The sequence below is a fragment of the Cuculus canorus genome, chromosome 17 (genome assembly GCF_017976375.1).
Source record: "Cuculus canorus isolate bCucCan1 chromosome 17, bCucCan1.pri, whole genome shotgun sequence".
Lineage (NCBI taxonomy): Eukaryota > Metazoa > Chordata > Aves > Cuculiformes > Cuculidae > Cuculus > Cuculus canorus.
The window spans coordinates 6610741-6626605 of NC_071417.1; the positions used below are offsets into that span (position 1 = coordinate 6610741).

At 45.0% G+C, this 15865-nt stretch overlaps 1 protein-coding gene across 1 annotated transcript; it reads left to right on the forward strand.

Moving 5' to 3' along the window:
* Nucleotides 1-3535: 3535 nt before the first annotated feature.
* On the forward strand, nucleotides 3536-14040 carry YWHAH (tyrosine 3-monooxygenase/tryptophan 5-monooxygenase activation protein eta). The gene is made up of 5 exons (XM_054081992.1): nucleotides 3536-3640; nucleotides 3766-3812; nucleotides 4659-4764; nucleotides 5247-5424; nucleotides 12603-14040. Coding segments are annotated over exons 3-5 (837 nt in total). The 5' UTR covers nucleotides 3536-3640; nucleotides 3766-3812; nucleotides 4659-4762; the 3' UTR covers nucleotides 13260-14040.
* Nucleotides 14041-15865: the final 1825 nt, after the last annotated feature.

Genomic DNA, 15865 nt, shown 5'->3' on the forward strand with positions numbered 1-15865 from the left:
ATTCAGCACCGTTGTTCTCTGGAGGACAACTGAATTTTCTAGGTCGTTCCCCAGATCAAATGACTTACTACTTTTCTGGAAAGTTATGTTAGATGATTCAGAGCTCAATAGGTAGAATCTGGCAAATTAGAAGTATTTCGCTTTAAGAGATGTAAAATCAAATGGTCAGAATTACAGTTATTTTAGCATCTTTGCCCTGTGCCACCCGGGTATGGGATCTGCATGAAACATGCCTGAGGATCAATTGCATTTGGACAAGAATTTGGATGCTGTGCCTAGGATGATCTCCCAGGACTTGACTATGCTGAGGTACTGGTAGCTGAGCAGGGGTCAGAGGTAGCTGCTGCTTCCCCGCCCCTAAGCAAGGACAGGTGGCATGCACTGCCATACAGGAGAGGAAGAGATGAGCAGATCTCTGTTGAACGCTGGTGGTAATTAGCACTGCCCTGCCCTGCCTGTGCTGCAGGGTGGAGTCAGTCTTTGAAGGACATCACTGGAGTTCTTAGACTGTACTCACCTGGCACTAGCATTCAAATAGTTCAGTTTGTTTCTTATCTTGTTCTCCTTTCCTAGATGAGATTTGCATCCCTGCTGTGTTCTGGTTTCCCTGTCCTACCATACACTCTGGATGTGTTCCTGTGGTCCTTCCTCAGAGCTGTATTTAGCAGCACCGTGAGCACGTGGATGACCTGCCCTGAGCTGAATGTGCTGTACCTGCTGTTGTTATTCCTCCTCCTCAACATGGCATGGCCTAGGAAAGGAAGGAGCTTGCCCTAGATACAAAAACCAAAGCCATTTTTATCTTAAAATTCATACGAGGGGCCATAAAACAGTGCTTAATGTACGTTAACAGATCACAGAAAGGGGATGGAAATCTGGGAGCACTTTGAGAAGTCCCTACTCAGCAGACCCTGAGGTGAGGACAGTTTCCCAGCAGGTAGGCATCTGTGTTTTCCAGCACTGCTGCTACAGGCAGCTCTCTGCCTGGCAGTCCAACAGCCAGGTCAGGGAGTGAGCTGTTGCGTGTCAGTAGTTCTAAGTGTAGTATCGAAGGGACCATATAGAGGATCTGTGTGGCAGCCACTGGTAAAATCTGCTCTGAACTAATGCACTTCAGTGCTAGAGAGGATTACTGTCAGGAGAAGTGCTTTCTGTCCCACCGAGAGTTCCTGCTAGCTATCGCACTTACTGAGTGGGTGCACTGAGGCTCGCTCTGGACAAAGGTCAGGAAACACAACTTCAAGGCTGGTATTTTCAGGCAGTCTCTTGTTCTGGACGCCTGGCTCCACTTGCTTGGGGCCTCACATTCAGAGGAAATGAGCACTTACACTGTGGCTTGAGTAGGGCACCCAGAGTAAGAGGCCACTTCTGAAAATGTTGGCAGAGGCATTTTCTTTTATCTTTGTGTTTCATTAGTCTTACCCTCGAAGTCTTTCATGTTATGTTCTACAGGAAAAGGTCATTGTTGCAGATCAATAATGTTCAGTGGCATTTAATCCAGTTCTAGATCAAACTAATCCACTTTGGTAAAGTTTGAGGAGCAGTAAAAATTCATTTGTCAACACAGATCTGGGCTTCTTTTTCAAATGCGGCTTCTGCTGCTGAGTTCTTGATGGTGTATGCCCAGGATGAGGTGCCTTCGAGGTGGCTCCAGAAGTGCTAGACATCGTAATTCTGTGCTCAGGAGCTCTGGAAAAAGCCTGGGATTCAGTAGAATTGATGGTTTCTTGTTAATTTTGTTGTTTACTTTCAGTATTTACTTAACGAAAGTTGGGGTGTTTTCCTCTTACCTGTAGGAGCCCTGTTTCAGTGTGGTGCTCTGGTGACAGCTTCTGATAAGCAGGCGTTTTCATGTTTTCCTGCTTGTGCTTGTGAATTCTGGTTACTTTCACTTTGGTTACATCAAGAATAAACCCCAAGCGCTGTGGTGTGAAGCGGCTCATGGAGAGTTAAAGCTGCTTTCAGCTGGCTGCTGTGCTTTTGCACTGAGGAACTCTCACCACCGAGCATGCCTGGAGCCTCCATGCAGAGCCCTGAATCATTCTGGCAAGTGCGAACACTGCCATCATCTTCTATTCAGGCACAGCGCTTTTCCCTCCCCGGGGCTCTGAAATGAGCAAACGCTTGAAACCAGAGAATTCCGAGGATTTATCAGCTCATGTCTGTACGGGATGCTGAACATGCGAAAGGCTGCTGTGTGTGAATGCTGAGTGGTATTAATGTGCTGCATTGAGCTCCAGTGCGTGTCAATGTGCAGAACTAACCTGTCTCGTGAGGCAGCAAGGGCTGTGCAGGTTTTGCACAAATCACTGCCCTTTTGTTTCAAGGATCCTCCCTTGCTGGTGAACAGATATCCACGTACTTTACGACAGTCATGGCATGAACTGAGCAGCACTGGGCAGTGTTATTGCTCTCCCTTCGTTCTGGGTTTTACTTCTGAGTTATGAGGGAGGTTCGTGAGAATGATTCAAGATTAACACGAAATTAAAATATGACAAATAGTAGAATATTTTCACACACACACTGTGACAGCCTCGGGGGTTCTGTTGGTCGTTAAACTGTGGTGTATGGTTTTGCTAGAAATATATCATTGACATTATAGTCCCTGTGGTTTGAGAAAGAATCATCACACTGCAGCTACACCCACCCGTATCTTGTGCTTGGATCTTGTCACTGGTTACACCACCTTTCCTCCCTGATGTGCACTTATCTCACTTTACTGGGGGGGTATGTGCAGCCAGGATTCTAACAATAACAATTACAGATAGTCCTGAGCCTCTGAAACAGTCTGTCCTCACAGCACTATGTGAACATCATGCCCCGTGCTAGTGCTGGTCAGTATTTCCAACACCAGATGCCCACAAACTCTCCATCTCTCTCTCTCTTTAACAAAACCGTCTCCACTTCTTTTGCTGTGATGGGGAAGCTGCTAAACCTCCCCCATTAGCTGGCAGTTGCTGCTGTTCTCTTTGTGCTTTTCAGTGTTTTGTTCCGAAGGCTTTTATCAATTAGCAGTTCCCTCAGTAAGATCATTTGCTCCAGGGATGAGGAGGATGTTGGTGGCAGGGACTTTGCAATGCTTTTGTTCCGTGAGTCTTGTGGAGAGTGCTGCAAGCGCCTGCTCCATCACCGCTCTCGAACAGCCCAAGGGGAGGATTTCCACGGGGCAAGTATGGAATGGCATGGTGTAATTTCCTTGCCGCGTTTCCTCTTCATCAGTGCTCACGCCCCACCTTGTGGCTCTGTCCCCTCAGCTAAACCTCAGCACGGGGAGATGCTTTCTGAGACTGCTTTGGTGTCCCCAGTGCCCCTGTGTGGAGCCGGGCAGTGAACTAGAACGGCATTTCAGCGGGGAGCTATTTGTGGAGCACTGGTGCTGTCCAATTATCAGATGTGTCCGTGGAGCAGAGCCACTGCCTTAGGTCATGGTGCAATTTTCAGTACCATAAGTTTCTCCAGCTACAAATTCTTGCTGGGTGTGGTCCCTGTGCCAACAACTCTGAACCCTGCCTCCTGAGAGCTGCATTCCTGAGCTCCTGCCCGAGCTTTGCTGGGAATCGCAAAACTCTGCAACGTCGTGTACGATGCCTGGCATCTGTGCTCGGCAGGGAACCAGAGTCAGGCAGCGGTTTGCTCCCCTGTCAGTGTTCCAGTAAAAGGCTGCTGAGATTTCGATTTCCTTTCCATTTTTAAGAGGCTGTATCTCAGCTTATAAATATTGTAGCAAATTGAAAGTCTAATCTGTTTTTATTTGTGCCTCTGTAGATCCATGGAGCCACCTTTATGGCTGAAGATCCGGAGCACTGGGCGAGGTACGTACAGGAGAAAATAGGTACTCTGCCACAGCCCTGGTGTATGCGAAATGCAGTTCTGCCTTTGTGTTAAGTAGCTGTCAGACTGACCAAATGCTCTGTACAAAATTGCCTTATTTTATCACTTTTCCTTGCAACTGTTTGGTTTAGACCTGTCTGATTTTAGAACAGTGCGGTGACCTATCAACTCATGGGTTCAAGGTTAAGAGTTTTGGAGGTACTCTACACTGAGAAACAGCCATTATACAGGAACTTCCATTTAAAAAAAACCCAAAAGTTTTAGGGAGAATATTTGTATGTGTGAATGGCTCCACATTCCTTTGGCAGATTAATGCAGATTGTCTGGTTCAGTAGGTGAATAACTGGTTTTAAAAGTACTGCGTAATCTGTTTCCCTCGGGAGTCTGAAATTGCTGTACGAGACTGCAAAGCTTTTGGTAGGCCCAGCACATTTTGGGAGCTGTTGGAACCCCTCACAAACTGACGAATCTCTGCTGAGGAATTCCAGCAGCCATTTTCCAAACTGGAGAAGTGCACTCTCATTAGTCTTCCCTTAAGCATTAGATATATTCAAATGTACGAACAGATATGCTATATATATGTATATAATGTACATAGATACATTATGTAAGTAACATATATCAATACATATAAATGTTTTTTTTACACTGAGTGCCTTTTCAAGTATGCATTCCTGGTGCCCACCAATACAAACGTTATCCATAGATAAAATCTATCCAAGTTTTGCATTGATGCTGTTAATTAATTGGGCTGAGACTTGGGTTCTGCTCTGTTACGGTTTTATGTCACTGCCTTCTCATGGAAACTGCAAATCAAATCCCTTTAGGAGGAAGGCACCAATGCAGCCTGAAGCTCCGTCTGTGCACGATGCTGCTCAGTGCTGCAGAGCCCTTTCCTGAACGTTCTGGCAATCGGCTTGGATCTTGATACATGTAATTGTTACTTTTCACCCTTTATGACCCAGAATCGCCATTTGTTCTTATTTGTCATAAGAAGTCTGTTAAAACCCCAGCGCTGGCCCCTCTGGAGCCTGTGTGTGTTGGAGATGGCGCTGGCGCTGCGGAGGCACAAGGCGCTGGCTTTACGCGGCGGCGGGGAGCGCTGAGGAGCCAGAGGGGGCACGGCTTTGTGCCGAATTGCGGGAGTCCGCTCTTGCGAACCCGGACGGGCAAACCGGCTCTGGGGCGGGGCCCGGGCTATGGATGGGGCGGCCGGGCGGTGCCGGTGCCCGGGCAGCGGATGGGGGCAGCCGCGCCGCGCCGCGCCCCGCCCCTCTGCAGCGAGAATGCAGCAGCTGCCACGCGCGTGCGCCGCGCCGCGCTATTTATAGCAAGTGACGTCACCTACAAATAGAGCGCGGGCGCGCGCCTCCCGGCCCTGACTCCGCCCCTCCCGGTGCCTTCCCGGCGCGCAGGCGCGGCGGCCGCAGCAGCGCGGGCTCCGAGCGCGGCGCACGCACGCACAGCGCGGTCCGAGTCCAGCCCAGCAGCGCTACGGACGCGGCCATGGGGGACCGGGAGCAGCTGCTACAACGGGCGCGCCTGGCCGAGCAGGCGGAGCGCTACGACGACATGGCCTCGGCCATGAAGTCGGTGAGTGGGGCCGGGGCGGGCGGAGGGGGAGGAGGGAGGGAGGCGCGGGCCGCCCGAGGCGGAGCCGGTCCCGAGCCGCGGTTCCGAGCCGCGCCCGGCGGACCCTGCCCCTTCCAGACCCTTGGCTGAGGCACCGGCTGCGGCGCCTGCCCACGCTCTGACGGCGCCTTTCGCCTCCTCTGCTGCGCTCCCTGCCCCGCCGAACGCCGACACGAGCTTAAACGCTGAGCGGCCGCTGCAGCTCCGCTCCTTTCGACTGAAATTACTTGCGCTGAACTGTCTGTATCGATACGTAATAAAATACTAGAATGGTCAAACCTAATACGTCTAGTCCCTTTCTTAAAGCATTCGTATGGTCTGAATTTTAAGAGTAACGTTAATGTTAGTCAATGCTTAGCGGTGTCTCTGCTGTATCTGATTGCAGTTTGTTCTTGCTGCTGTGTCCTTTGTGAACACCGAAGGCCCCGAGAGGAATCGTTTCCCTTGCGAGCAGCGCTGTGTGCAGGCGCTAGATGATTTTGCTTTGAATGGAAGTCACATTTTTGTTGTAAGGACCAATCCGTTTAGTCTGGCTCAGAGGCTGTGATGTACACTGCATCCCTTAAACGAGGGCAGTAAAAAGACTTATTTTACTGCTCTCCTTCATTTTTGCCATTGCCTCGTTACAATCCAGCTCTAAAGCAGCAATAGTTCCAAGTATCTCAAAATTAGAGGCACTAGACATTAAAATAAGCTGCATTTTAAAGGTATTGCTAGACTTCTCAACACAGGTAACCCAGGAGTAGCAGCTCTGTTTATCTCTTGAATCTTTCAGTTGCTCCTTCTAGAAGATGACACCGAGAAACCACTAAACTCCCCTGCTGTTCTCAAAGACCGTAGGTCTAGCTGTATTGAGGAGATAGCTTTTTATCTTCCCAAATACTGAGCTGGAGTGTGTGCTGGCTATCTGAACGTATGTGAAACAAACAGCATCCAGTTGCTGTGCTTCAGGAAATGGGTAAAGAAAGTGCACATCCCCAGTGCTTATGTCCACTTGTGTGTCTCAACTGTCCCAGTTACTATGTGATTTTCATTCATCTGGGGTCACAGTATTCTCATCTGTAATGCTGCTGCTGCTGCTCTCAGATAACGTGTATAATGATGAGCTGCTGTAATCGGGAGCTGGCGAACACTGCAAGTGAACGGAGTGTTGAGCTTTTATGAAACATTATAGATACTCCAAAAATACAAAAAGTAAAGCTGAATTTAAGAGGCAAGCTTCCTTTTTCTAAGCTGTTCATATCCTGTTGCGTGCTTGTCATGTAGCGTCTGTTGGCTACTGGGCGTGCAGAGGTGCTTGCTCCGCCATGTGAATTTCCAGAACGCTCTGCAGTGTTTGAAGTCGATTTTGTAGGTGTGAGCGTAAGCTCTCATGAAATGTTACATGAGCTCTCTGTCCTCACACAGCTAATTAATGTCAGTGACTGTAAATAACAGCTATTAAGAGAACTTTTTATCCTTATATAATAATACTCACTTTTTATCCTTATATAATAATACTCAAATAATCTTCTTGTGCTATGGAGACATTAGACTTCCTTCAACAGGAACTCAGTGTTCTAACTCACATATCTTCTCTCAGGGCAGGACAGCTTGATTTGAAAAGTTTCTTTTCAAAAATCTTTAAAGCTTTGAATATTAGATCCCTGATGGTTTTTGAAGGTGCTATGTGAAAGTGTAGTGTGCTTTCAGTGTAAACAGAAACCTGAGCGGTAAATTTCAGTTCTGGGCATTCATCACTGCACTTTACAACGCATTGTGTCACCAGCAGCCTGGCCCTTACTCCTGAAATGTGAAGTAACAAAGACTGTTTTAGTGAAAACGTATTTGCGTGATTTTTGAGACTTATCAGTGAAGGAAGAAAAAGTATCACAGGACAGCCATTTTGGCTGTCAGGATAAAGCTGGAGAAACAGTTTGTTTTTCAGTCCTATCAGTTCCTTCTAAAGTAAAGCCAGATGAAGTAGCAGTTGCAGCTTGAATAAGGAAACTACTGCTCAAAGATACATATTTTTTTTAATTGCTGTTACGCTGCGTTTTCTTGGAAGAATTCTAGTATTTTGGCCTATAATGTGTAGACAGGAGAGGAAAATTAAACTTTCACTTTGCTTGCTGTTATAGGTTTAATAAGCTTAGTTTACTTTTTCCTAGACAAAATTATTTTTACAGACCATACTGTGGTGTGTAAATGTGTCTGTACCATGTGGTGTGCTTCCAGGGGGTGTGGCAGGCTCGCTGCAGTAGGTGCTGCTCCAGGGTTACAGCTATTTGAACAACCCGACAAGGTAGGTAAAGAATGATTTCACGCACTGGGACAAGCTGTGCTTTTAGCGTAAGTGTTAGAGGCTCTCACTTGATGGAACGTGTCCTCCAGCACCTAGAAAGTACAGCATTGAGTGCCTGTGGGTTTAGATTGTTCCAGAAAGACTGGAACACTTTACCCGTATAAACCCTCAGCATTTAAGACAGTTTTATCCTGATCTGTAGCGCTCAGAGCATCAATTTCTGCCACTGTTCTAGTGTAGCTGCATAGCAGGTAGAGACTCATTTACACCTTGCAGTTGGTGAGGTGAATCAGAGTTGTGCAACATGTACAATGTTAAAATTCAATTGTGCGTGAAATATTACTCAGCAGGAAATAATGTAATAGTCTAAAGTTTTTTTTGAGAAAAATAGCTGGAAGTTCTAGTTTAATTTGTAGGCTCTATCTGTGTACATACATGGACTTAAACATTTAGGATGCTTCGTATTTTTAGTATTGTATCACTGAGTTCTCCTTTGCATCAGTGTCTGGTGTTGGGTTAATGAAGTGTGTGTAGGAGCGGGGAAGGAGATGCCATTAACGTAAACAATATCCTCCTCCACTTCCTTACTATGGTTTTAGACAGTAAACCCTCGCTATGGAACTGCCAGTGCTTGATAGCAAACACTGAAGCCACTGGGTGCAAGAAACTGCTCTGGTTTAAATTTGCTAGTCTGATTCAGAAATTACAAATAATATTTTTGTATTGGAAGAATTTTAATAATGAAATCTGTCTTTGTACTGGGTCAGGTACAGTCATTGCTGCAGCAGCTTGCAAAGGACTGGCTCTTGCTATGACTTGTGCTCTGGCTGCCAAAAGAGAGGTAAAAATCACGTATGTTCATTTGGCCTGGGCCATGTTTTGCTCAGCAATCCAGTGCATCACAGCTTGGAACCTTTGCTTGGGTATTTCCCATGTGAAAGTTGCTCAGCTCGGTAGGGATCACACACATGGAAGTGATTCCTGAGCTGATACAGTGCTTCCATGGTTGTTAGCATGTGTAGTCAGGAATTCCAGGGTTATAGTAAAGATTCCTTTTATATACACCCATTTTTTCCCCAGTAAACTGTGAAAGAACTTTCTGGGCATAAAGCAGAGGAGGAGACACCTGTAAGTACTACAGAAATCAGTGATTTAGCCTGTATTATAAAAAGCAAACTGTCAGTCTGAATGAGCACTGCTAGCAGGTCGTGGCCTGTGTTGTGTGGCTGGGGACTGAAAATACACCAGACTTAGGTGTGAGTGTAATGTGTTTGCATAAAGGAAGTACAGAGTAACATCTTAGTAAGGACGAACTGCTCTGAAGTCGTACTGCAAATGGCTTTTCATCTTTTAAGTGCTTCTGTTTTTCCTAACAGCCGTTATAAGAAAGTGTGTCTGCATCTAAAACGTAAAAGAGAATTATTACAGTCTAAAATCTCTCCCATTACAGAGGCTATAGGTAGAACGGAAGGTAGGAAGAAGTAAATTTCCTTCAGCGTTTCAAGTTGTCTTTTTCTTCGCATCATTCCCACAAGTAAAGAGAAACATGTCTGATTTTATCTCCTTTGCTAACATACCGGAAGTAGATAAAACTGTAGATAGCTCTGAGAACATCATATGCTTTCCTTTGAGTCCGGTTTCTTATAATAGATCAGCTACGCCACAGAGGTAGATGAGATTTTTAGATAGATCTATATAAAGTATTGGCGCTTTTTAGCCAGGATGGGGAATAATTTGCAATTTCCCTCTCAGAAATCACCAGCTTAAATCAGAAGGAAATAGTTCAGGCTTAATGAAATAAAAATTAGAGAGAGGGAAATGAGACTGACATCCTGAGGCACATTGAAAGGTGACACTTGGAAGGAATGAACTTCATCCCGAGCACTGGAAATTTCTGCCACAGCAGAATAACAAGTGGGAAGCTGCTGGCATGTTACGCTGAGTTCCTGCGCTGCACATGAGATGCTGCTCTCTTTGACAGTGGTTATCGGTTTCTAGATGAACAGGATCTGCCGGGGGGGTATAAATCGTGCCCAGGGGTGGCATGACAGTGAGATTTAACCATACCTTATCTGAAAAAGTGGTTTGCTTTGTGGCTCAAGGCTTGTGGCAGTGCTGTCTGCAGGCTTCTGGCTCTGGTGTGTTGTGTCTGTGGTAGCAGCTGCTCACAAGGGACTTCTTCAAGCCATGGACAGTGACTTGGGAAAACCCCAAAAGGTTTATTTTTGCATTGGAAGATCTCATTCATTTGATGAAAATCTCACTTTGGTAATCTTAAAAACAGATGAAATATGAGTATGCTGTCTTCTTTTAACTGAGAATGTAGAAATCTTGAAGGAAAAAAGGAAAAAACCCTGCTTTCAGACCTTTCTCAGTTAATATTGCAGTTTGCAGCGTGCCAACGTGTTCAGAAGCTCAGTGTTCTGAAGCTCAGTGTGCTGGCTCTGTAGATTTACTCTGAGTAAATGCTCTGTCCTCTGACTGCTAGGGCTTGCATTTGGAAAGGCAGTGTGTTGCACAAAGGCATGTGCAGTCAATTAACGTTATTTCTCCTCTTCTCCAGAATTTCACAGCTCAGGAGGGGTTGGTTTTTTTTAATCTGTCACTAATTGTTTATAAAACATTTTTGAAAGTCATTGTTGGCAGAACAGATCTTTATTTCTATATTTCTGTAGTCACAAACACTGCACTCATTACCAAAACCCAGTTGTTTTGAGATGGCCCAGAGCTGGTGGTGAGTTTTGAACAAGAAGTTACGTTCGTTTTCCACATAGGAACAACTCTCCTACATTTGGTCCTGAGAGAGGGATTTTCTCCTGGGGTTTGTTTTGTTGTACTTTTAATGAGTGTGTCTTGAGTATTCCTTGCTATTAGCGCATCTTGCTGTGTCAGGAGGAATTCTGTTAGTCTGCTGCTTGTTGAGAGTCTTAGCAAATGTTCTCAGCCTAAGCTGATGCAACAGCCAAACCTCAGCTGGCTGCTCTAGGTGTAGCGTGGAGATGCTTCCAGAAACTACGCTGCATTTTAAAGATTGCACTGTAGAGCTGCTTTGATTACCAAGTGTTGAGTGAAGACCAGCCAAGATTGCCGGAGTTCATGCTAGGCTTCACAAAATCCTTCCTCTGTTAATGTGATCTTTAGAAATTTCTACAAATATTGCTGTTGATCAACACGATATTTGTGTTGAATTTCAGCTGTAATTCGGCTGCAAGAGAAGATAGGAGGGCTTTTCAGGTGTTGGATATCTGTGATTGCAGTGACTCTTCTGCAAGTAGGCTTTGTAAATCAGCTTTTTCAGGGTGGGTGTTATGATACATTTTCTGCAATTGAAGACCAGTAACACGAGAAGAGAGACTATAGAAAACCTGGAATCCGCTTTCAAGGCGAGTGGTGTTCCTGTAAGGTTGTATTTTGTCTCTGGTGACAAACTAGATGAAATTCGAAAAGTGGTGGATTTATCTCCCTTTAAGTGAAAGCACCAGCTCTGTAGACTGTAAAATTCAGGGTTTAGTGCTCACCACTCTTTTATGGTTCCCAAGATGTTTGCTGTATAATGCTATTTTGGCGTTTGGAGTATGCAGGAGACATCTGTCTCTAAAAGTTTGTATTAAAAAGCTTAAGACATTACCTTAAGGAGGTAGAAAAAATGGTAACAAGGCATGTTTTTTTGTAGTTACTGAATACTTAAGTACCAGCATTTAGCAGGCTCTTTAGTTTGAAGCAGAGGGAAAGGGATGAACAGGAAGGTAGCTGAGGGTAAAGAATAGAGGTGGTAAGTGGAGGATGAGGGGAAAAAAGGACGTGCTGGTTTATCAGGTGGAGAGGTAGGATAGCTGTGGATGCAGTCCTCCTGTAGCTTTAATTTCTTCCCCATGGAGTCTGGGCTGCAAAGCCCAGCAGTGTTTCAGATGCTGTTGTCCTCTCCCACTAAGTCTTATCCTCAGGTATTTGTGCGTCTTGTATGCTTTTTCCGTGCTCAGTTTTTGTGGGTAGTAGAGCTCAGATAGATGCAGGTGAGTTGGAGGGGAGGGTTTGGTGAAGGAGGGGTTGTTGGGAGGATGTTGAGCAGAAGCTGTGTAGAAGATGATGAACTACACTAACGCTGCAAGCAAAGTAGGCCTGAGTACAGTATTGGAAGTGTTATCCTTCCTCTGTCTCAGCTTTTTGTAGAATTTGGAGTTGGTAATGGCTTTTTTTTTTCTGATTTCCTGTTCTATTTCTATGCAGTTTTTCATGCTCTGTTCCTGAAATTTATCTGCAGCCACCAGTTAGCAGAAATCTGAATCAGTTTTGTATTACATTGTATAATTGCTCCTTAAGTGACCAAAAGATACTCTGAAACACTATTTCCATTTCAACTGTTCAGAGCTTAATGATAATGACTGCAGCACTTCTGTCTCTGCTGTCCAGCGAAAGCAAGCAGCAGGGGAAAGAAATGCAAGAACTGCAGCAGTTCCCGGTGTCTGTGCTGTGTTCCAGATTCACAAAGCCGGTATTCTAAGTACATTTAAATTCATTGCTACTGTGTAGTCTGCCTAATTATAGCAAAGACATCCTTAAAAACAGAGTCTTCCTTCTGTGAATGCTTCTCCCTTACACAAGCCTGACTCACTTGTTTTCTGTGAATGTGCTTTGCAGCAGCTTCTAAATACTTATTCTGTTACAACAGACTAAGACTTGACTGGAGAAACACTTTAAAACTTTCAGTGTTACAAATTGACTCCTATCTAGAAGGAATTTGGAGATCTAGGAGAAGTTTTGAAGCTTGCAGTTTTGCGGTGGAAGTGTTGAAGAAGGCTTGCATGCGTTTCTCTAAGAAAAACCCTTTAAATTTGATCTTTGTCTGTATTTTCAGGTAACTGAGCTGAATGAGCCTCTTTCAAACGAGGATAGAAACCTGCTGTCTGTGGCCTATAAGAATGTGGTTGGAGCTAGAAGATCCTCCTGGCGTGTCATCAGCAGCATAGAGCAGAAAACTATGGCAGATGGGAATGAGAAGAAGCTGGAGAAGGTTAAAGCCTACAGGGAGAAGATAGAAAAGGAGCTCGAGACAGTCTGCAACGATGTTTTGGCTCTCCTAGATAAATACTTGATCAAGAACTGCAATGACTTCCAGTATGAGAGCAAGGTCTTTTATCTGAAAATGAAGGGGGATTACTACCGCTACCTGGCAGAAGTTGCTGCTGGCGAGAAGAAGAACAGTGTTGTGGAAGCATCAGAAGCTGCCTACAAAGAGGCATTTGAAATCAGCAAAGAGCACATGCAGCCCACTCACCCCATTAGGCTTGGGCTGGCACTCAACTTCTCGGTGTTCTACTATGAAATCCAGAATGCTCCTGAGCAGGCCTGCCTTTTAGCCAAACAAGCCTTCGACGATGCCATAGCAGAGCTGGACACACTAAACGAGGATTCCTACAAGGACTCCACTCTCATCATGCAGCTACTTCGAGATAACCTCACTCTCTGGACGAGTGACCAGCAAGATGAAGAAGCAGGAGAGGGCAATAATTAAAAAGCTTTCCTCTGATCTCTCTTTCATCCACTTCACCATCCCCATTGTCACCAATATTTCCTTGCCATAGTCACACTAAATATCTAGTGCTAAGCATATCGTATTGTACAGCTGTCCAGATCTGCTGTCCACTTCATCGAGAAGCAGTTTCAGATGAGTCTTCATGGGCACCGATGGATCGAGTGGTTTGTTGGCCCTATTTATCTTAGTTGCACTTGAGCAGTTCAGAGAGATGCATAGTACACGAGGCATCTTTAGTTTGCTTGTTGATTGGAAAGTATGGGAAAGAATAATGGGAAGTGATTGAAGACAATTAGATTCCAGTTAATTTTTTTCCATTTGAGATGAGCTGACAGTTCTGTTGAGCCGTACATTTTGTGCATGCAAAGTCAATTAGCCATCCCAGATTTTTTTCAGTCTATGGAAACCGTTAAGCTGATGTGAAATGGCAGCCCTGTTTATCAGTTTACAATAAACTGTTTGAAATGTGAGGTTTCAGTAGCAATTTATTTTTTTGCCTCTTATGTGCACAGTTTCTTTTAATTCAGTGCATATACCTAAGAGTTTTGATACTTGTAACCTTTTGCAGTTGTTTTGAAGAACCATGAATTATTTTTTGTAAACTCTTTGGCTGTTTAGTTGTCTGTGTATTCTGACAACACTATGTCAATATTAGCCCATGTTAAGATGGATGACTGAGATGCCAGACTTCTAAATTAAATGTTTGGGAATTAAAGAATAAAATAAAATGCTGCTTCGGGGATGTTATCTCTACATAAGCTGTCCTGTCTTCTGTTCGGAGTGGAGATTGATTGCTGATGGGTTCAAACATATTTATGCAAAAGCTTAAGGAGAAGTTGATTCACAGGCTAAGCCAAACCAAAAAATACAAGTATGCTAAAAAGAAGAAAAACAAATGCACATACACCCAGGGAAACCAAGCTGAAACCCACCCACAACCATCTAGAAGGTAATAGCACTCACCTGTGTTAAAGTGGAGCTGGCAAAGGTAGGTGTAGTGGAGCCGTCGCAGTGCAGTTCTGCTTAGGAACTGAGAAGCTGTGAAGAGCATCACTTGTTACACCCACACAGACTCATCCCGGCCTCTAGCTGCGACTGCTGAGGTGCTGGCCACCGGATCCCAGCTATGCAGGGAAGTCCTGTGGACTTAATTTCATACTGACCTTCAAACAGGTCAGTATGACAAAACTTTTGTTCTCAGAAGTGCATCTCCACTTCAGCAGCTTGGAGTTGAGTCCCCAGACTGATGCTGGTTTGGGGTTGTCTCCCAGCAGGCAGTGCATACGTACATGTACTGGTTCTGTATGTAGTTCTCTAAGGTATGCTCTGGGAAAGGCAGCTCTTGGGTGTTGCTGTCTCCAGGCTGCTGCTGGCACCTATGCCAGATCAGAGGTTGCCTAACTTTCCATTTATCTACATCTTGTCTTCTTTCATTTATACAGTAAATATTGTTAGTCTGAATACCCACAACAACCAATTCTCATGCTCTTTAAAAGCAGTGCACTGGTCATTTTTAAGAATCTGGAGGGTTAGGATTTTTAATGGTAGATCTGTGCATGTTTTTTATCTTCTGTTGTCTGCGAGGTAACCGGCTTTAGTACATGGGTTAAGTTGGTAACAGGTGGAAGTCTTAACACAGTGTCCGAAAGAGGTGGAAGTACAGATCCTGGATGTGCTATTGCTTAATCCTGAAAAGAGTGACCTCCTAAAGAGTTTGAAGTGTGTGCTAAATGTGAATTACTACTGTCTGCCAGGGCTTGTTCTGGAAGTGACTGCTCTTATTTGCCTCTGTTTCCTCTAATAGTGTACAAGTCCCTGTGTTTGAGTGCCTGGTTTTGCAGGTGAACTGGGTTGTTCAGTGAAGCTGTGGCTGCCCCATCCCTGGAGGTGTTCCAGGCCAGGTTGGATGGGGCTTGGAGCCCCAGTGGGAGGTGTTACTGCCAACAGCAGGGGGAAGGTGCATTCTGACCCAAACCATTCTGTGATTCTGTGTTGAGAGCTTGTTCTGAACAAAGTCAAGTACTTGAAGTTCCACATAGATGCAGAGAGTTTAGTTCCTTGCTCTTGCTGGGTTCTGTGAGAAATGAAACTGTGTTCCCAACAATGAGGCCGGGCCAGGGAGGGTTTTAATTAGTGTCAGAAACGGAGCTGTCTGTTAGAAATAAAGCCAGTCTCCAGCTACATTTGTCTGCCTGCCCCTGAGCCAGCGAGTGCTCTGTTGACACCATCTTTTTCCCAAACTGGTCCCAGGTAGCTGTTCCTCCATGTGGATGTTAACAGTTGCTGTTGTCCCTGTAAGAAAGTCACCTGCAGGTACAACTATTCAGAATCCTCATTTGATTTTTACACTTTTGTCTCTGCATTTCGAAGATGATAGAGAGATGTAAAGTATTCCTGGGAATACCGCAGGAAGAGACCTTAGACGTTCAGCAGTTTTCTATCCTGCATGTGAAAGAGGCAGATTAGGCACTGGAATATTGTAAAACACCATCAGGAAAGCTATTTCAGGTAAGAATGTTACCTAAGCAGGCAAGACAAAAAGGCTTAAGGAGAGTATGGTAAATTAAAAACCAAAGGTTTCTGTG